The sequence below is a fragment of the Pristiophorus japonicus genome, chromosome 6 (genome assembly GCF_044704955.1).
Source record: "Pristiophorus japonicus isolate sPriJap1 chromosome 6, sPriJap1.hap1, whole genome shotgun sequence".
In the NCBI taxonomy this organism is placed as follows: Eukaryota; Metazoa; Chordata; class Chondrichthyes; family Pristiophoridae; genus Pristiophorus; species Pristiophorus japonicus.
Window position 1 is genome coordinate 181088256 of NC_091982.1, and position 21228 is coordinate 181109483.

General features: G+C 41.5%; 1 protein-coding gene across 6 annotated transcripts in view; it reads right to left on the reverse strand.

Annotated features, from left to right (window-relative positions):
- Positions 1 to 21228, reverse strand: part of LOC139265897 (lisH domain-containing protein ARMC9) — a 182921-nt gene that overhangs the window by 19842 nt on the left and 141851 nt on the right. For 3 of the 6 annotated variants that reach the window (XM_070883456.1, XM_070883459.1, XM_070883455.1), the window contains 9 exons: positions 19232 to 19308; positions 14432 to 14506; positions 14242 to 14332; positions 13954 to 14009; positions 12987 to 13124; positions 8527 to 8642; positions 7169 to 7305; positions 4292 to 4412; positions 1271 to 1446 (listed from right to left, as the gene is read on the reverse strand). In XM_070883456.1, the coding sequence (XP_070739557.1) occupies positions 1271 to 1446; positions 4292 to 4412; positions 7169 to 7305; positions 8527 to 8642; positions 12987 to 13124; positions 13954 to 14009; positions 14242 to 14332; positions 14432 to 14506; positions 19232 to 19308 (987 nt within the window). The remainder of the gene's footprint in view (positions 1 to 1270; positions 1447 to 4291; positions 4413 to 7168; positions 7306 to 8526; positions 8643 to 12986; positions 13125 to 13953; positions 14010 to 14241; positions 14333 to 14431; positions 14507 to 19231; positions 19309 to 21228) is intronic. The other 3 variants (XM_070883460.1, XM_070883458.1, XM_070883457.1) reach the window with 2 other exon arrangements.

A 21228-nucleotide genomic window follows, 5' to 3' on the forward strand; every position in this document is an offset into this window, starting at 1 on the left:
CCTTTGCTACAATGGCAGGAAAATTTATTGTTTAACTGCAGAGCTTGTTTGTGCGCTTTTCCGTTTTATACCTGATCTATCAAATGGATGTTTATAGTAAAAATGAAAAGCTGTATTATTTTTGATCTCTATCCATGCTGTATTTAGGGTCTTCTATATATAAATGCTGCAGATAGATAATGGTATTTGCATGATTCTTTTACACAGGCATAACAAAAAGACTCCACACATGAATAGCCCAACTGAAATCAAGCATGCACAACAAAATTCTTTGTTTGGAAAACCATGTCACAAACCAACAGAAGTGTAGTAAAATCAAGGTCAGCAAAAACAGAGGACCATTGATCTGAAAATGAGTAAGAAAAGCAAGATCTTGCATTTACATAGTGCCTTTCATGGTCGCAGGACATCTCAAAGCACTGCAAAGCCAATTAAGTGTTTTTGAAGTGTAGTCACTTGTAATGTAGGAAAACTTAAAGACAGACAGATATTGCCTATTTCTCAAAATACAGTGCTATCAAAGAAAAATAGAAAGTGTATACAAATACATACATTTACTAGCTGACTGAGCCCCAAGCCCGAGGTTTTAACAGAGTCTTTTCACTTGCATCCTAATACACATGCCACCAAATTGTTTTTTCTTGCTTGGCAGCAAGAGAGAAAAAAACAGAAGAATATTGCCTGCATCCAGACACTAGCAACATCCCACTGCCAGGTCAGCTGTGAAGAGGAAAGAAGGAAACTGAAAGAGAGGAAAAAAAAACCAAAGAAGCAAAAAAATATAGAGCAGAAAAAGAGAAAACAGAGAGAAAAACTAATGACAAGTGAACAGAGTGATTATTTCCAGCCTACTGAAGTTAGACAGAGTGACAACGGTATTCAAATTTCATGCGCATCACAAGATAGCTTACCCAACACCCGTACATGTGTACTTTCTAGATAGTGATCAGAAATGAGAAACAAGTTGATTTTTCCCTTCCCTAGACCAGGAACACTGCAACCGACTATAGAGCCCAACTGTTGCTCCAGTTGAGCTCAGGTAACTCATCAGGCTGGCAACTGAATCTGTAGCCCTCCAGGTTTCTATGATTAACCACTGTACTGAGCAATGTATTTACTCTTGAGCATCAGGTGAACTCACCATGCAGGAATCATTGACTCAGACTTGTATATCACTATTTTGTGAAGCTGCGTGTTGCAGTATCTTTGGGATGGGGAGGAGAAAGACTACATACAAACTTAGGCATCCGCCTTGCTTTTTATTACTCACTCGGTCTGCTTCTGTTGGAGGACCCAGCAGAACTTGGACGGCTTGTCTGTTGAGGACCAGACTGAGAAAACTGAGGGGCAATTGTTGGGGTCTTGATCTTTCGTGGACTTGTAGATACATCTGGAGTCCTTAGAATCTTGGGCCTACTGTCAAATGCAACGATGTAATCATTTTGCCTACAAGGGCAGAAACAACAGAATCGATTAATAAAAGATCATTGATAGCATATCTCACTCACTTAACAATGTTTAAGGTTAAATAACACCTGATTATTAAACCATAATTTAATTTTCTTGACACAAAGTTAATTCTGCCACCACTGTCAGAAAATGTAGTAATGCTGCTCCTTATGTTAGTATTTTACAGTAACAGCAAAATTCACCAAATGTCTGAATGTTTATAATGTAACTGCCCTTTATAAAGGGCAATAATTCCACTTTTATCAGGGTCAAGTAAAGCATTCATAACTATTCTGTTCACTTTACATCATATAAACTAAAAAATTAGGAGGAATTAAACATTTCTTTTTAAATTCGCTCATGGGATGTGGGCATCGCTGGCAAGTCCGGTCCATCCCTAACTGCACTTGAGAAGATGGTGGTGAGCCGCCTTCTTGAACTGCTGCAGTCCTTGTGGTGAAGGTACTCCCACAGTGACTGTATCGAGGTAGTTAAGAGTCAATCACATTGCTGTGGGTCTGGAGTCACATATAGGCCAGACCAGGTAAGGATGGCAGATTTCCTTCTCTAAAGGACATTAGTGAACCAGCTGGGTTTTTTCCGACAATCCGGTAGTTTCATGGTCATCATTACTGATACTAGCTTCTTAATTCCAGATTTATATAATTAACTGAATTCAAATTTCCCCAGCTGCTGTGGTGGGATTTAAACTCACGTCTCTGGATCATTCGTCCAAGTCTTTGGATTACTGGTCCCGCAACTTAACCACTATGCTACTATCATCACAATAGTTAATTCACAATACAAAACATAAAGCCACCTGGAATAGTTATCAAATGTATCACCTCAACAAATTAAACAATTTATATTTACTTCTTGTTCAGTAGTAAAGAAATTGATAACAATTTGCATGCTTCTTTCATTCTATGTGCTGATGTTGGAATGGAAATTCTTGAACTTATTGAATTTAATAGGAGCACAAAGTACCAATTCAGCCTCTACACAAACACTAACTTCATATCAAAAACATCATACTCTGTCAAAAAACTAATTCAGATGCACTGTGTAAAATATTACTGCACTATTTAAGCATTTTATACAAATCACAGAAGGACTCCATTCTGTTCAGCAAGAACCTCATATTCTTCCCTCAAATCATAAACTATTCAAAAGCAGATTATTCAATCTATTTGTTTAAAAAAAAAATTCATTCATGGGATCTGTGCGTTGCTGACCAGGCCAACATTTATTGCCCATCCCTAATTGACGTTGAGAAGGTGGCGGTGAGCCGCCGTCTTGAACCGCTGCAATCGGTGAGGTGAAGGTACTCCCATAGTGCTGTTAGGGAGGGACAATGAAGGAACAGTGATATAATTTCAAGTCAGAATACTGTGTGTCTTGGAGGAAAACTTGTAGGTGGTGGTGTTTCCATGTGCCTGCTGCCCTTGTCCTTCTAGGCGGTAGAAGTAACGAGTTTGGGAGGTGCTGTTGAAGAAGCCTTGGCGAGGGGCTGCAGTGCATCTTGTAGATGGTGCACACTGCAGCCAAGGTGCACCAAATCAAGTGAGCTGCTTTGTCCTGGATGGTGTTGAGATTCTTGAGTGTTGTCAGAGCTGCACTCATCCAGGCAAGTGGAGAGTATCGGATCCAATATAATGATAAATAGAGATTTTCCATCCCTCCAAAAGTTGTCTCTTCATTTAGTTAATGATCAAGTACAAAAACCAATTGAGATCCTTGGCAAGTTCAATTTCTAAAATCAAGATATTATTTTGAGACAATTACCTGCTTAAAGCAAGCAGATTAGCAGTGCTGTTATATTGCTGGCTTTGTATTGCTCACTGATCAGGCAAGCAGAGATTGACTTTCTTTGCTTGTAATGCTCTGCTCATTACCATCGAAACTCTATTTAAATTTTGAATGTTAGTGAAGAACCAGTGGAACAGTTCATTCTTTGCCAACAAAAAAAACTTTAAAAATCTCTCGAATTAGTTAGATTGCACCTGGTGGAAAGCCAAAGCAATGTGAAGCTATCTCCTCAGGGTGGAGTGCCATCAGTCCAATGATTTCACTCCCTAGTTTTTTTGCATTGATGCACACACCAAAAATACAATGCAAGTGGATCATTAAACAACTGGATCTCAGTTGGGCAGTCTTATTTCATTTTTCTATTAAGTGGATAAATCAGATTCCAGGATAAAGGGGAAGACACAGTGGTAGAAGGTAAAATGGAGGGAAGGGAATGCAGCTATAAATCTAATGACCACTAATGCTGGCTGCACTGCACTTCAATCAGCCTTGCCACAACCATGCTGACGTGGATTTTCATCTTTACTACCTGGGCAGAGTGCAGAGAGAATCATTGGGCAGGGAGGAGGCTCGCCTGGTTTTCCTCCCGTTAATTTAAATGGAAGGAAAATCTGACGGGTCATGTTTGGAACATGAAATCCTTTCTTTTTCCCTCCAGAATTTCTTCTTTGTGGTCCGTCCAGGCAATGCTTAATACCCACATGGTAAAGATGAAAAGCTACACTGCTGAGTTTACACTAATGGATTGTAGACCATTAGGGAAAAATTTGAAGCTAACTTTTAAAACAGATGCACAGATGACAGATACAAGACACTTTACTATAAAAAGAGGTAAAAATATGTTGTTAAGTACATATTGTTAAAATATAATCACGAGTGTTATGTTAGTGGAATGGTTAACTTCCTATAGGTGCAATGAGCAATGATGGATGGAAATATAAGTTTAAAAAAAAACACACTTTGACATAAAGTTCATAAAGACTTTTCTTGTACAGTACATTTGTGCATTTTAGTATTTGCATTGTCTCCTCACCTGTTAGACTGTCTATTCAATTTTTCAAATGACCTGGCACCAAATGAACATGCAGCTGATGTAAGTTCCTGATCAAAATCATCAACGGGGGAACCCAACTGTGATGTGTTGTGATCAAAATCTGCAGAAATACAATCAAAACATTTCAATAAAAAAATATTAATTTGAATGTAATATTTTAGTCCTAGCAAAAACTCTATGGGATAGAATTTCCCCAAAGCACGCCAGAGCCCGATTGCCACCCAAAAAAACACTAAGGCTGGGAAGATTATCGCCGACAAAAACTTCCCGAAATATTTTTTTAAAATCCGCCCAGTGGAAAATATGGGCCTTGCACCCTCAATCTGGGCGGAAAAGTGCAATTTCGGCTAGATTGGGCAGTGCCTAAAGAAAACGGGCGAGGCTGCGGGTTGGGCCCAACAGCAAAAAAGAAAAGAATTTTTTTTTCAAAAAACCTAGCTAAAAAATCAAAAGACATTCCCAAGACACTTTTACATTAAATCACCCCAACAGCTTTTGAAAATAAATAGTAAAAAACCAATCACTTACCTTTTTCTTGCAGACCTACTTACCTACCACCCAGCTGGGTGTTGTTAAAAAATGTTTTTCATACTTACCTACGGGTCCCCGCTCAGCCAAAGATCGTGCCAGGGCAATCTGTGGACTTCGCAACCGCCGGCGTGCCTCAGCTGGGAATTTTTCGCAGACCCGGTTCTCGACCAAAACAGCCAATACTGCCAAACCGGGCGGTGGGCCAGTGTAAATTCTAGCCCTATAATTTTGGACATCCTAATTGTAAAATGACATTGATGTATTGAAGAAAATAGAGAGAAGAGCGTAAGGAATGATAATAGTCGAGTGAACACAATGGTTCCTATACTGCTGGGAGGACATAAATATCTGTAGAGTACAACTCGTGAGGGTTGAATAAAATTGGTTACAATATTGGATTGAAAGCCTGGAGTTTTGCTTGATTACCTTACAATGTTAGTGAAAAATTTTACAGATTTTTATTGTCTTGGACGATTAGCCTTCAATCAATCGTTGCCTTATAAGATTGCCAAAAAGAAAGCCCTCAGTTTAACATCTCATTTCTCTCTTTCTCTCTCTCTGTTTCCTTGTGTCAGTAATAAGTTGATTTATGCTTTTCATCTGCAAACATATTCAACGTCTGGATTTTCTGATTTTGGGGCATGAAAGTAGGAATTTTACTGAATTTCTGGTCCTGGGATAATTTGATTGTGGGAGATGAGGTTTCCGCTAAGGTGTTGCCCGAAACTGGAGGCACATATTTGATGCAACATGCTTGAGGGCCTGCTACAGTGGTAGGAGGAAGCAACCACTGTGCTATCTGAAGGGAATGGAATCTTTGAGAATTTATTTTTGCGGGGCATGTATAATATTGTACTCTGACCAGCTCTTTGATGATTCTCCCAGCCCCAAGGGCTCCCTCTATTGATGTTTGAATATTGGACACTGAGGTATAACAGGTGGGCCCTGGGATCAGTATTGGAAGGCAGTGATGGGAAATACAGTGAAGGCTATATATTTCCCTCATTTAAATTGAATTTGTATGTATATGCCCATATGTGGGGCTCAAAACTGGCTCCGTTTCTTTTGGAGCAACTTGATTTTTCTGGAGTATCTTAAAAAAACCCTTGCGGAGAGTTAAGAAATCAGCGCAGGTAGGTACATCGGAGGCCAGCAGAACTTAATGACTTGACTAAAGAATGTGAATAAAATCAAACAGCTATACAGGACATCATATGACAAACTTCATAAAGTTAATTTACTACACAACAGAAGCATTCATGGAAGCTTAAACTACAAAAATAAAAGTAGCAAAGAGACAAAACATATTTACATAATTTTTTCAAAATATCCAAATAAAAAAATAGAAGTACCTCCTGTTTGTAATTCTTATGTTCTCCCAGCCGCCTAAGCTCACCCACCATCATAGAAATATTTTATACCATATAGCCTGGAAATTTACTGTTTGTTTTATGCTTTTAAATATTTTGAAAATTCAAGCAAAATTATTCCACCAAATCTAATGTTCAAGAATTGATTATGATGTATTTGAAAGTATTTTCTATTAACTTGGTTAGGAAAGTATTTTCATCAACAGGGTTAAGGAAAGTCTTGAGTAAGCTTATTAAAATTACTGGCTACAGAGTTATCACCCTCCCCCCACCCGATCAAAACTCTCCCCTCTCCCCATGGATCAAAACTCTTTCCCCCCTCCCTCCCACCCCCCCTCCGATCAAAACTCGTTCTCTCTCCGCACCCCCCCCGCCCCTCCCGGGATTGGGCCACGCACCAACCAACAGCAGCCGGCCTGTGTGGGAGGCCACTTGGTCCGGGATGGGGCAGGATGCTGCATCGGGTCCCACGCTGCAGCACGCACACAGAGGCTGGGGGCAGGAGCTACTGTGCATGCGTGCACACTCCAACGCGCATGTGGAGAGCTGCCGGCACTGTTTCTGGCACAGGGCCCTAGCTCCGCCCCCCCCAATCGACTGGCCACGCTGCACCAAGCCCTGGGAGAGGCAACACAGCAGCCAGAATTGGAGGAGATTTGATCGGCGCACGGGGGGGGGGGGGGGGGGCGTTAGAGACAGGGATGTGATGAAACACATCCCTTAACAGATTTATGCCCCAAATCCACCAAAATCAGCTAGATGGTGGTGCCGGTTGAGAAATTTAGCCTATCAGATTTTTTCCAAAATAATATTGTACAAAGTACATTATTAATACTTCAATATATACATGTACAAGTTCCAGTTAATAGAAATCAGCAAATTATTTTCCATTAAGTAATAAACCTTCCTTAGCTTCTTGGAATTTCCAAATAATCAACATAGTTTTTCAACTTACGAACAGGAGAAGCACCAAACTCAGAAATACTTGTTCTGCTCCCACTTCGAGTAGGTGGGCGAGAGCTTTGCTGTGAATAGAGGTTGCTCTCTGTACTAGGACTTCTACTTTCATCTTTATCCAGAGCAGTTCCCAACCTAAAAAGTATGTAAAAAGTAAAGTCTGGATAAATGATGTGCAGAACAAATACATGTAGATAACTAAATGAGTAAAAAAAAACTGTACTCAATACAAACATTCGAAAAACTCAGTGTAATGCAAAATACACAGTTCTTCCATTCATAAATAGTGACGGCACTACACCTTTTGTAGCAAGTTATATTTTACTTAATTCTTTTCAATTTATTTTTATAATTTTCGGTATTCTCTTTGGTTATCTTTACTGTTTATTTCCTTCAGGAACAGGTAGCTTTAAAATGGATGCTTCATCATTAAATGTTTCAGCCATGGTTTGGAATTATATAATTTTATCAATAATCATGCATTGTAAATAAAATGATGCATCATTGTTAGAATTATAATTATTTGTTCTGTCATCATCATCATCATCATCATCATCATCATAGGCAGCCCCTCAGAACAGAGGAAGATTTGCTTCCACTCTTAACATGAGTTCATAGGTGGCTGTACAGTCCAATAGGAGAACCGCAGTCTCTATCACAGATGGGACAGACAGTCGTTGAGGGAAGGGGTGGGTGGGACTGGTTTGCCGCATGCTCTTTTCGTAGCCTGCGCTTGATTTCTGCATGCTCTCGGCGACGAGACTCGAGGAGCTCAGCGCCCTCCCGGATGCACTTCCTCCACTTCGGGTGGTCTCTGGCAGGGACTCCCAGGTGTCAGTGGGGATGTCGCACTTTATCAGGGAGGCTTTGAGGGTGTCCTTGTAACATTTCTGCTGCCCACCTTTGGCTCGTTTGCCGTGAAGGAGTTCCGAGTAGAGAGCTTGCCTTGGGAGTCTCGTGTCTGTTATGCGAACTATGTGACTGCCCAGCGGAGCTGATCAAGTGTGGTCAGTGCTTCAATGCTGAGGATGTTGGTCTGGTCGAGGACGCTAACGTTTGTCCGATACCTGATGTGACTACAACTTTTCTGTTCACATAAACAGTAAATTACAATGTGTACTGTGGTGTTTCACTTCTTATTATGGTACTGCACATCCCAAGAATCTAAAAACTCAACTTGCTAAGTATTGAGGACAATAACAGTAAAGTAGCTACAATTATGTATTCTAAATTAAAACTGTTAATACAGAATTATTCATTATAAAGCTGTGAATGTATAATGTTCCACCAAATAACCTAGCCTGTAAAGAGAACAAAGTATTAGCTCTTTTAGTACTTGCTTTGCAGATTACTCACGGTGTATAACCCACTCTGTGCATGCTAGGTGTAACTGGTCGCCGGAGAGGTTCATTAACACTTTCATTCAAAAGTGGCACTGGCTTTCTCCTGGCCTTCATTGTGTTTGTCATTATCTGTCAAATGATAGAAAACCCACTGTAAAAAGATCTGAAAGTGCATATTTTTCACATCATTCAACTGTGATAACTGGCAAGGCTCACGACATTTGTTTGGAAGGGCATACGCATATAGTGTCCCACAGTTTTCAACTACTGACAAGAAGCCAGGAGGACTTCTACATTTACCAGGTCAATGAAAGCTTATTCAATGATTTGCACATTCAGAAGATGGTATGTATTACATCAAAAGATTTTATTCTCAACAGGACCCTTGTATTCTTTCTGATACATAATGGGCCTAAAATTCCGGCCTCGCCGGGTACGGACAAAGTGCGCACGGACCCGGCAAGGCCTTGCAAAAGCCAGTTTTCAGGGCGAGATGCACATGCGCTAAAAACTGGCTTTTCTGATCTGTCAAGATTTCTCGACAGATCCTCCACATCCCCGGGAGAAGGACATCTGCGTGGCAGAGATTGGGCTATTTGCACCTTTTACACCTGGTGAAAAGCAGGCACATCGCCTACTTTTACCAGCTAAACATATAAAATTAAATTTAAATACACATTTTTATGGTAAGAAGCCTGTCCATTAAGGTAAGTTTATTTTTAATACTATTAAAACATATAAATAAATCCCCAAAATATATATATTTTTTAAAACATTTAATTACGTTTAATTTCAATTAATTTTAAATATGTGAGGTGTTTTATTTATTTATGATGTGGTGTTTGGGTGTTTTCTCATTGATAGTGATGGGAACTCGTACAAACGGAGTTCCCATTGCAGGTGCAGCACCTAAAATCTGGAAAATTCGGGACCGAGGCCGTTCCAGATTCCGGGCTTACCCAGACTTTCAATTTGCTTTCTAACATCATGAATCCGGAAACAACCGAGCCGAGGTTCGGATATTTCCGGATTTTGGAGCGTCAGAAAGGGGTGGGGAGATTCCCGCCGAGGAACTGTTCGGCCATCTGGCCCTACCGAGGAGGTCGTCGTCGGGCGGGACCTGGCCACGGTTATCGTCGGGCGGGGCCTGGCCAAGGATGTTGTCGGGCGGGGCCTGGTCAAGGATGTTGTCGGGTGGGCCGGTCCCATTGAGGAGCTGTTAGCTTCGGGCGGGGCCCCGCGGTAAGGGCAGGGTCATTGGGTCCATATTCCGGAACATTTTACGGATTCCGGACGACCCTGCCATTGATCGTCCTGGAGTCCGGAACTCCGGATTCTCGATGTTGCACCGGTATTATCAATGAGAATACTGCATCGTGATTGGTTGTCCAGACCCACGTGACTCCAGCTTGGACTTGCGAACCTGAAAGGCATCTCCTCATGTGCTGCACAGCGAATCTAGGCCTCCGACCGTGATCTTGCGTTCGTTCCTCCAAGACCATCAGTTACTTATGTAGATTTTTTTCAGGTCGGAGGCATTTGTATGAAGGAAGCCTCCAACCTTAATTTTTGATCCAATATATTTCAGATTTTAATTCAAAAAAAGCTCCCAATGGAGTACATTTATAAATTAATGCTAAAACTAGCAGCTGTTAGTACTAATCGGCTGAAGTTATTTTTACAACAGAAAATATATCTGCAGCCAAAAAATTTATAGTCTTGGTAGATTAAAAATAAATTAAGACTGTGGCCTGGTTGCAATCTTGGCAAAAAGATTTCTATTGCTTTGCTGTTAAATAATATTCTCTTATAGCTTAATATAATTGTGCACTGGAACCCATTTGGTGAGGCTGACGTCACATGTTTCTTATCAATGCAGTCTAAGAATATGATTATTGGAATCCTATTTTTTGTTTTTGCATTGACTGCTCAATGGACAACTGTACATCTTAGATGAAATATCTAACCTGACTATAATATATTCAGATGAGAGTGTAACCATCCAGGGTTTCCACTACTGATCGCTAGTTTTTAAAATGTTGTTTGCGAGATATAGTTGATGATGACAGTCAGCATTTATCGCCCATCACTAACTGCCCAGGAAAGTTGTAATAGGCCTCACTTCAGCTGCTGCAGTCTTTATGATATCCACCATACAGACAGGGTTATTCACAATCCAACAAAGAATGTGATCGGTTACAAAATTGTTGTCTAGTAATGACCTTGTCCTGATGCATGACCCTTAACAGCGCAGTGAGATGGTGGTCGAGACTACTCTCCTGGCATCTGCTGGGTTACATCAATAAACAGTCCCCAACAACCAACATCATGCACTGTTCTCGACAACGTCCCTCACAGTCAACACCAACCATTAATTATCCATATGGGTCTGTGACTACATTTCATCAAAAATACAAAAAAATAGGTTGAACTTCTGGAAAGGTAATTGGACTTTGTTTAAACAGACTGTTCAATGAATAATTGTTACCATCCATTGCATATGATCCCAATGGAGGAAGGTTATGAACATTATTGTGGCACCATCTATAAAAGTGCAATATTCACATTCCCTCATGGCATTTGTCTCATACAAGTTGTGCCTGGACAAGAGTGCACTGCAATATTGAAACTGTACAAGGAATCTGGTGACACAGATATTTTAGACCATCTGCTTGAATCACTTAATGCTGTTCAACAAGCCCGTTGAGAAAAGACAACTTCACAGATGGACTTTGCTTGCTCAAAACAGATAAGCTGGAGCCTCATCTATCGCCTGGGTGCTGCTCAACATCCATCAGCAGAGTCGACCATCTGTGTCAGCTCATATCCTTGTCAGTCAACTACTAAAAATGGCAGGAGTCCACAGGAGTCTTTGAATGGAGAGGAGAGTACATGATGCATTAAAATGCCCTGAAACAACAGACCCCAGCAGCTTTCAAACCAACAAAATTCAATTCTGTGCTGCGTGATATGAAATCTGGTACTGCAGCCGGTTATGACAACATGCATCCTAAACATTTGAAGAAGCTTGGTCTACAAGCTTGTAATTAGCTCTCGCTTTTCTTCGCCCTTGTTGTCCTTGAAGGCCAAATTTCACCAGTATGACACCAAGCTAAGATCACGAGCGGACTGAAGCCAGGCATGAACCCACAGTCAGTAGCGAGCTGCCGACCAATCTCCCTCCTGAGTGTTTACTATAAGATGTTTGAGTGACTGGTCCTTCAATGTATAACTTCAGTAGTCGATGCTGCATTAAGCCCAGTTAAAGCTGTTTTTTGTCGTGCCTGCAGCATTTGTGACCAAGTACTTGCCCCAACCACCCTGTTGTGCTCCTTAATCTAACAGCAGCCTATGACACAGTCGAGCATACCGGTCTTCTGGTGAAAATATTGAGAGTCCTGCCATATTGGGCCACATGCTTGGTTGAACTGCTGCTACTGGGCTGACCTTTCAGAGTACACATGGCTGACCATACCAGTTCATGGAGATACCAAGTCAATGGCCTCTCTCAGGGATCAGTTCTTGCCACGCTCCGTATTAATCTGTACATAAATGTCCAAATTGTGGAAATTCATCTATGTTGATGATAGTGTGTTTACTGCTCAAGCTAGTTATTTTTCCATGCTGGAAACCATATTCATTATGAAACGTATGGAAGAGTACTGTCTGAAATAGCATCTTGAACCAAGTAACACAAAGACTGGCTCCACCATCTTTCACCTGCAAAATGCTAGTGCCTTAGCCCTCAGTAACTTCTTAAATGGTCAACTCCTCAAACATGATACTCACCCAGTCTACTTGCATGTCACACTTGACCAGTGGAATTTGTAATGAAAGGATACACCATAGGATTTTTGGGGGGCAAAATTAAATGTTGAGTGTTTTATTTTACGTTACATTTTAAATTATACTTTTCAACTTTGTCATTATGCAGGAGGTGCATAGAATATAATAGATGCCAATATGTAGGTTGAGAGTAAAGATTAAAGGCAAATACTTGTAACTGGTATTGGAACATTATATAAAGCCAAGAGGGCAGGTTGAAAAGAAGCTACAACATAATATAAACAAAGCAATAAATATAAATAATTAAATATGGCACATTCTTGACGACATATCATTCCAAATCAGTATGTTCCTTAAAACAGGTTCTATGCGATAAAGTGAAGGTGACAACTTGAATTTTCAGTGCAATTTTATTAAGTGGTTCATTATTGATTATGCAGTGGAGATGATTCAGCAAATAAGACTGGGTCAGAAGTAGAAACATGGCTATATAGCACAATGAGTCCCATGGCCTTCAACCAAAGCAGCTATTTTATGGAAGTGCTCTCCCAGCCACCACATCCTGAATGCCCACCTTGTGCTTGAATAGCCAAAACAGCTAGGAGTGAATTATAATTGCTTTTATTGACTTCTAGGGAAATAACCTATACCCTAGATATTTCGAATAATCTTTAGCATTCAACTTACAGTGCTTCCAGATGTCTGATAATGAACACCCACCCCTAGGTACTCAGCTGTCAGTAGTTTTTCTCCTGATAACTCTCCAGGCTGAGGTTGTAATATTTCAGCCTTGTCCAGGTCAGCTTCCATTGCATCCTGATCATCCTGTTATCGAGATTTTAATAAATTACTACAGTGAAAAACTTACAATACACAAATAAACCATGTTGCCCACATATTCTTGCTTCTATATTTATTACACCATTTGAAATCTGTCCAGCGTTTAAGAGCTTAAAGAAAAGAAATACAGCTTAATGTAAGTCTGAAAGTGCTTATATCCAATCAATCCTTCACTAATAAATGACTGTAAACAGACAGAAACAAAATCAGATACTTGGGAGTATTTGCTCACTCAAAAATAGAAAATATTTAGCAAATTTCTTTTGGCAGTTAGCATTAAATATGAGGACAAGTTTAAACAGATTAGCCAAACGAATTATACTTTCAATTCCAGCACTATAAAACATAGCAAAACAAATCTACTGTACTGAAGAAACAGTCCAAATGACAGAACTGAATTAAAAGGTAGTTTTCATGGATATATAATCTACAAAATTCCGTGTACATTGATCATTGTGCAATTTGCTATGTTGAAGCAAAAATCAATACCAGGCTGTGTCTGTACTGGTCAGAGCTGCCAATATCTCAAATATAAGCCAACTTTGATCAAACTGTAGAACTTATGTATAAAAATTGCATTCCAAATGGCAGACAAAAAAACTCTAGCCTGCTTCTTCTAGCCCTGTACATCCTGCCAGGTTTAAAAAGGAACACTCCATCATAAGCTTTTTCAAAGGTTACATACACATATATACACATTGACAATCGCAAATGACATCCAGGGCTGCCACAGAATGTATTATGAGTAACTGTGAAAAATGAAGTCAACAAAGTTTTTACTTTTTTACCTAATTGCTGAAGAATTTGTACTTACTTCATCATCATCATCTTCCTCTTCATCATCAGAATCTGATTCTTCAAGCACCTCCTCTGTCAGATGTGCATTTAAAAGTTATAGCCATATGTCATTTTGAGAAACTGAATTGAATAGTCTGCCAATTTACAGAAACTTTGGGAATTAATTAGCAGCATTTTACAAGCTGTGTTTAATACAGTAATGCACAAAACATATACTATGTGGATATGTGCTATTGGTTACCATCTTTAGATTAAGAGCATTGAGAAAATATTTTCACCTGCTTGGCTTCTTTTGTACACTAACCTGAATTGAGCTGCTTTATAATAAACTCAAGCTGTCTGTTCATCTCAGTATTTGCTTCTTTAATAAAGCACCGAAGAATTTCTTCCATGCCCTACAAGTGTCAGAAAGGGTGCAAAATGAAACTAAATCAAAAAACTATCAGAAAATAAAGATACCTTCCATTCCCTGCCATCTCCATTCCCATACTTACCATTGCTTTTGCCTCCTCGCGTAGTGAAGGGATAGCAAGAATGCTGTATAAAGCTCCATTAACATATGGCCTTATCTGAAAGAAGCAGCTGGCATTCAGTTAATTCACACTTGGTAACAGAAATGAAGAACATTTTAATGTCTCATAACTAATTGATAATTTCATGGATCTATTAACAAATACTCAGATGGTTTTAAATCAAAGACAGATTTACATTGAAAACTAGAAAAGGAAGCTCACTATTATAAAGTCATAGAAATTTACAGCACAGAAGGAGGCCATTTGGCCCATCGTGTCCGTGCTGGCCAACAAAGAGCTACCCAGCCTAATCCCACTTTCCAGCTCTTGGTCCGTAGCTTTGTAGATTACGGCACTTCAAGTGGTGGCACCTCAGAGGGTGGTGGTGTCTGGAACTCTCTGCCAGAAAGGATGGTAGAGGCAGAAACACTCATAGCATTTAAAAAGTACTTGGATATTATTATTCTTTTTAATTTGTTCCAGGATGTGGGCGTCACTGGCAAGGCCAGCATTTATTGCCCATCCCTCAAGGGCAATCAATGCTGACCCTGCTCCTCTAATTCTTCCTTCTTGAGCATCTCTGATTATAATCGCTCAACCATTGGTGGCCGTGCCTTCAGCTGCTTAGGCCCTAAGCTCTGGAATTCCCTGCCTAAACCTCTCTACCTCTCTTTTCTCTTTCAAGACACTCCTTAAAACCTACCTCTTTGACCAAGCTTTTGGTCACCTGTCCTAATTTCTTATGTGGCTTGGTGTCAATTTTTTTGTCTCAATACTCCTGTGAAGCATCTTGGGATGTTTCACTATATTAAGGGCACTTTATAAATACAAATTGTTGTTTTTTAGGCCACTTCTCCACAGTGACTATGCGGGTAGTGGCTTTAAAGATACAAACCAGTTGAACATTGTTGGTCTTCTTTGGGAGTGAAGCGTTTAACAGTCGTATTTATTATAGCAATAAACGTTTCATATAAACATCATCATCAGGCAGTCCCTCGAACCGAGGATGACTTGCTTCCAAGTCAAAAAGTTCACATGTGTTTCAATGATGGACCTAAAATTCCAGATCCCGAACTACATCTTGACGAGTGGAAGATGCCTGTATGTGGATTTTTTTTAACGTGCAGTGACCGTCGTACACCAGCCACCACACGGGCTTGACAGAGCTAGGTCTTGGTCCAGTAGCAAGGGTTAACCAAGATGACTGGAGACTTGCTCTGCTGCACGGACCTAGTGCGCACACATATCACAGTGTGGGCTGGCCCGTGCTGCCCCTGGGCCCTCACCTCTTCTGGGCCCCCAACTCTTACCTGTCCTGGGCCCCGATCACGTCTCTCTACAGTCTCTCGCCGCTCCTGATGTACCTGCCCACGCTCCAATCACCGACCTGGACCTTGGTGACGTCCCTTTCACTGCCGTTGCTCTCCTGCTCCAGTACGTGCCGCTCCCTGGAGTGGTATGGTGCCACGCTGCTTCTTCCGCTCCCCGGCCTGCTCCGATAGTGCTCGCAGGCTGGGGGTTGCACAGACTGCTGGGCTAGGCTGCAACGCTGCTCCTTCCGCTCCCCGCCTGCTCCGATGGTGTAAACAGGATGTATTTGAAGTGTCGTAAAGGGAGAACATAGCTTATCTTCTGATATGAAAAGTGCTTGTGCAAAGAAATACCTGACAGTAATGATGTCGGCCATGAGTGATTAAAGTGTAACTTTAGGGTAATAAACATGGGTAGGATAGTGTAATGTATTTGCTTCATGGGTTCTTTGCTTAAGAGTTCATAGCAACACATTGCTATTAAGAACTAGTTAGTTTATTAGCAAAAGTTTAACATTCACACTACAGTTCATTCACTAGGCTCACAACTGCATACCTCATCGTGGATGACCTAGACCCAACTGCCTGAGGTGTTATTGAGTCTTGTGAACATCATGTGTCTGGCTAAGCCACTCACAATGCAACAGCTCTACAATTCTTTTTGGGGACAAAAAGTAAACATTAAATCAAGTGCCCCCTGATCTGGTTGACACCCCAAACATTTCCCAAGGCCCTTTCTTGTTTTTTTTGGGCTCTAAAACCATAATTTACAAGTGCCCCCTATAAAAGGGGAGGGGGACACTAAAAACCCAGCAATTAAAACAAATTAAACTTTAAAACATATAAAATCAAATTAAAATTTGGTTGGCAGGGGTGATGATGCACTCCAGTCCCTCCGGCGCCCACCTCTCGCGGAAGGCCACGAGCGTACCTGTGGACACCGCGTGCTCCATCTCTAGGGACACCCTGGCCCAGATGTAAGCACGGAAAAGAGGCAGGCAGTCAGGCTGAACGACCCCCTCGACCGCCCGCTGCCTGGACCGGCTGATGGCACCCTTGGCCGTGCTCAGGAGCAGTCCGATGAGGAGGCCCTCGGACCTACCCGCTCCCCTCCGCACAGGGTGCCCAAAGATCAGGAGTGTGGGACTAAAGTGCAACCAGAAATTGAGGAGCAGCCCCTTTAAATAATGGAACAGGGGCTGCAACCTCGTGCATTCGATAAAAACATGGAACACGGACTCTTCCAGATCGCAGAAATTGCAGGCGGCCTGGGAGCCTGTGAACCGGCTTAAAAATTTATTGCACGGGACTGCTCCATGCACCACCCTCCAGGCCAAGTCCCCGATAAATAGTGGGAGGAGCAACAGCTCTACAACTCTTTTTGAGGGAGACAAAATAAACATTAAATCAAGTGCGCCCCGATCTGGGGGACACTCCAAACATTTTTCGAGGCCCTTTTTTGTGTGTTTTATTTGGTGTTTTTTTTGTGTTTTTTTTGGGGGGGTTTTTGTGGTTTTTTTGGGCATTAAATCATATTTTTTTCAAGTGCCCCCTATAAAAGGGGAGGGGGACACTAAAACTGGCATTTAAAATAAATTAGATGTTAAAACATATAAAATCAAATGAAAATTTGGTTGCCGGGGGTGATGATGCACTCCAGTCCCTCCGGCTCCCACCTCTCGCGGAAGGCCGCGAGCGTACCGGTGGACACCGCGTGCTCCATCTCCAAGGACACCCTGGACCGGATGTAGGCGCGGAAGAGAGGCAGGCAGTCAGGCTGAACAACCTCCTCGACCGCCCGCTGCCTGGACTGGCTGATGGCACCCTTGGCCATGCCCAGGAGCAGTCCTACAAGGAGGCCCTCGGACCTACCCGCTCCCCTCCGCACAGGGTGCCCAAAGATCAAGAGAGTGGGACTGAAGTGCAGCCAGAAATTGAGCAGCAGTCCCTTTAAATAATGGAACAGGGGCTGCAACCTCGTGCATTCGATAAAAACATGGAACACGGACTCTTCCAGACCGCAGAAATTGCAGGCGGCCTGGGAGCCTGTGAACCGGCTTAAAAATTTATTGCACGGGACTGCTCCGTGCACCACCCTCCAGGCCAAGTCCCCGATAAATAGTGGGAGGAGCAACAGCTTTCCAACAATTTTGGGGGAGTACAAATAAACAGTAGATCGAGTGCCCCCCGTTCTGGGGGACACTCCAGACACTTATAACAGCCCTCTTTTCTTTTTTGTTTGTTTTTTTGGTGATTTTTGTGTTTTTTGGGGGGTTTTTTTGGGCACTAAAATCATATTTTTTTTTTCCAAGTGCCCCCTATAAAAGGGGAGGGGGACACTAAAACTGGCATTTAAAATAAATTAGACTTCAAAACAAATAAAATCAAATTAAAATTTGGTTGCCGGGGGTAATAATGCACTCCAGTCCCTCCGGTGCCCACCTCTCGCGGAAGGCCGCGAGCGTACCGGTGGACACTGCGTGCTCCATCTCCAAGGACACCCTGGCCCGGATGTAGGCGCGGAAGAGAGGCAGGCAGTCAGGCTGAACGACCCCCTCGACCGCCCGCTGCCTGGACCGGCTGATGGCACCCTTGGCCGTGCCCAGGAGCGGTCCTACGAGGAGGCCCTCGGACCTACCCGCTCCCCTCCGCACAGGGTGCCCAAAGATCAGGAGTGTGGGACTGAAGTGCAACCAGAATTTCAGGAGCAGCCCCTTTAAATATTGGAACAGGGGCTGCAACCTTACACATTCAGTAAAAACATGGAACACGGACTCCTCCAGACTGCAGAAATACTATTTATTGCACGGGACTGCTCCGTGCACCACCCTCCAGGCCAAGTCCCCAATAAATAGTGGGAGGAGCAACAGCTCTACAAACCTGTGAGCATACTCACAGGTGCATACATTACAGATAAGAGTTATCCATTAGCTATAATATGGAAAGATAACAGTTGATAAAGCTTATTCTTCAAAGAGCTTAAGAATTGTTCCATCAGGAAATCTTGTTTTGGGGAAGTAGCTCTGAAGTAAACAACTACAACTATTTACATGTATAGGCTGTCTTCAAATGATTTGGGAATAGATACATCATGCAGTTTTATCTATGACATGTTATAGGCAAAATATGGTGTATAAAGCATGGTTTTTAGCATATCTTTGGAGGGCTCAAATGATACAGAAACCTAAAAGCCACTCTCTACATACAGTTACGCTGATCACCTGTACTAATAAAGTCTGTTCCTACACGTATACTACACTACAAAGTGTCTCGAGCTAACTCAAAACATGCTGTTGTGAACCAGAGAGGGAAGGAGGTTGAATGCTGGCAAATATCACAACTCCAGATTACTCATGAACAATGCCATGGGAGAGCATTATAACATTAATATATATTTTTTAAATCGGTCAACTAAATCATTTCCAGAAACAAAGTAAACACTAAGATTTGTATCATATATTAGAGATATTACCTCATGATTTTCATGACCCAAAAGATCAGACAACACTTTCAACACTCGTCTGCCATCTTCTACACATTTCCGTTTACCTGAAAGACGATAAAATATGTTTTCCTAAGAATTTAGCTGAAGTATAGAAGTCCTTATTTTTGAAATGTGATTAAAGCATAAACAGGTCTGTTTGATTATCAGTGAGTAGGTTATCTGAATCATATCTCCAATGTGTTGCTATAAACATCATAACCAGGGCCACATTTAGATTTTGACACATTTCTTCTAATTTATATCAATGAGAAGCAGAAATAATGCTAACAAATCAAAAGGATTAAAATGATTTGCAATACCTTTAAAACCAGTCTATTTTAACAACTGTTCAATATGTCACACTGAAAAATTAATACTAATGACATCATGCTCCCAAATGAACAAGGTGCCCTGCTTTGAATAGGAACTCTTCTCATTGAACATCAGTTGTGAATAGAAATGCAAACTGATTGCCAACATGAAACTCCCTGGCCTTCCTCTCCAAAGCCTCTTGATCTGATTAGCTCAAGATAAAAGTCAGGAGAAATACCTGAGCAACATTGTGAAGCTCCATCCATCTCGGAGTACCACTGCACAAGTGTGTCTGCGAGTAATCTCACAGGGACTGGTTCAATCTAATCTTAAAATAAAACCCCAGAGGCTACCTGGGTCTGATTGTTAAAATAGGTGCTCTGGGAACTTGATCAGTGATTGTAACACCTATGATATGTGGTATCTTGAAGACCAAACAATTGCTCTAGGCCTCTATAGGCTGTTTAGATAAACTTATTGTACAGGGTAGTCATGCAGTATAAAGGAGCATTCAGGTAAATTTGGATCTCCAACTCCTAAAAAAGGGCATGAGTATTGATGTACCCCATCTTGTTGGTTATGGATAAGGACAAGAATAGGCCTGGAGTAAAAGTTCCGAATTGGGGAAAAGCTCATTTTGTTAAGTTAAGGAGTAATTTGGCCATAGTGGACTGGAAACAGCTACTTGTGGGTAAATCGGTGTCGGAACAGTGGGAGGCGTTCAAGGAGGAGATCCGAAAGGTTCAGGTCAAACATGTGCCCTTAAAGAAAAAAGCTGGGAAAAATAATTCTAGAGCCCCCTGGATGTCTAGGGACTTACAGGGGAGGATTAAGAAAAAAAGGGACGTTTATGTCACATATCAACGGTTAAATACTTTAGAATCTTTAGAGGAATATAGAAAGATAAGAGGTAAAATTAAAAAGGATGTTAGGAATGCTAAGAGAGAGCACGAGAAATTCTTGGCCAGTAAAATTAAGGAAAACCTTAAGATGTTCTATAAATATATTAAGAGTGAGAGGGTAACTAAGAAAAGGGTAGGGCTTATTAGAGTCCATGAGGGTAATCTTTGTGAGGAGGTGGAAGATGTTGGTAGGGTTCTTAACGAATACTTTGCATCTTTTTCCACAAAGGAAAGAGGTAATGCAGATACTGCTATAGAGGAGGAGTGTGAAATTCTGGATGAAATAAATATAGTGAGAGAGGAAGTATTAAGGTGTTTAGCAGCTTTAAAAGTAGCTAAGTTCCCAGGGTATGAAATGCATCCCAGGTTGTTGAGCGAAGTAAAAGAGGAAATAGCAGAGGCCTTGGCCATCATTTTCCAGTCCTCTTTGGATATGGGCATGGTGCCGGAGGATTGGAGGACTGCTAATGTAGTACCCTTGTTCAAGAAGGGAAAAGGGATAGGCCGAGTAATTACAGGCCTGTCAGCCTAACATCAGTGGTGGGAAAATTATTGGAAACAATCCTGAAAGACAGGATAAATCTGCATTTGGATAGGCAAGGATTAATTAGGGGCAGTCAGCATGGATTTGTTAAGGGCAAGATTGTGTTTGACTAACCTGATTGAATTTTTTGAGGAGGTAACCAAGAGGGTCAATGAGGGTAGTGCGTACGATGTAGTATATATGGACGTTAGCAAGGCTTTTGATAAGGTCCCGCATGGTAGACTGGT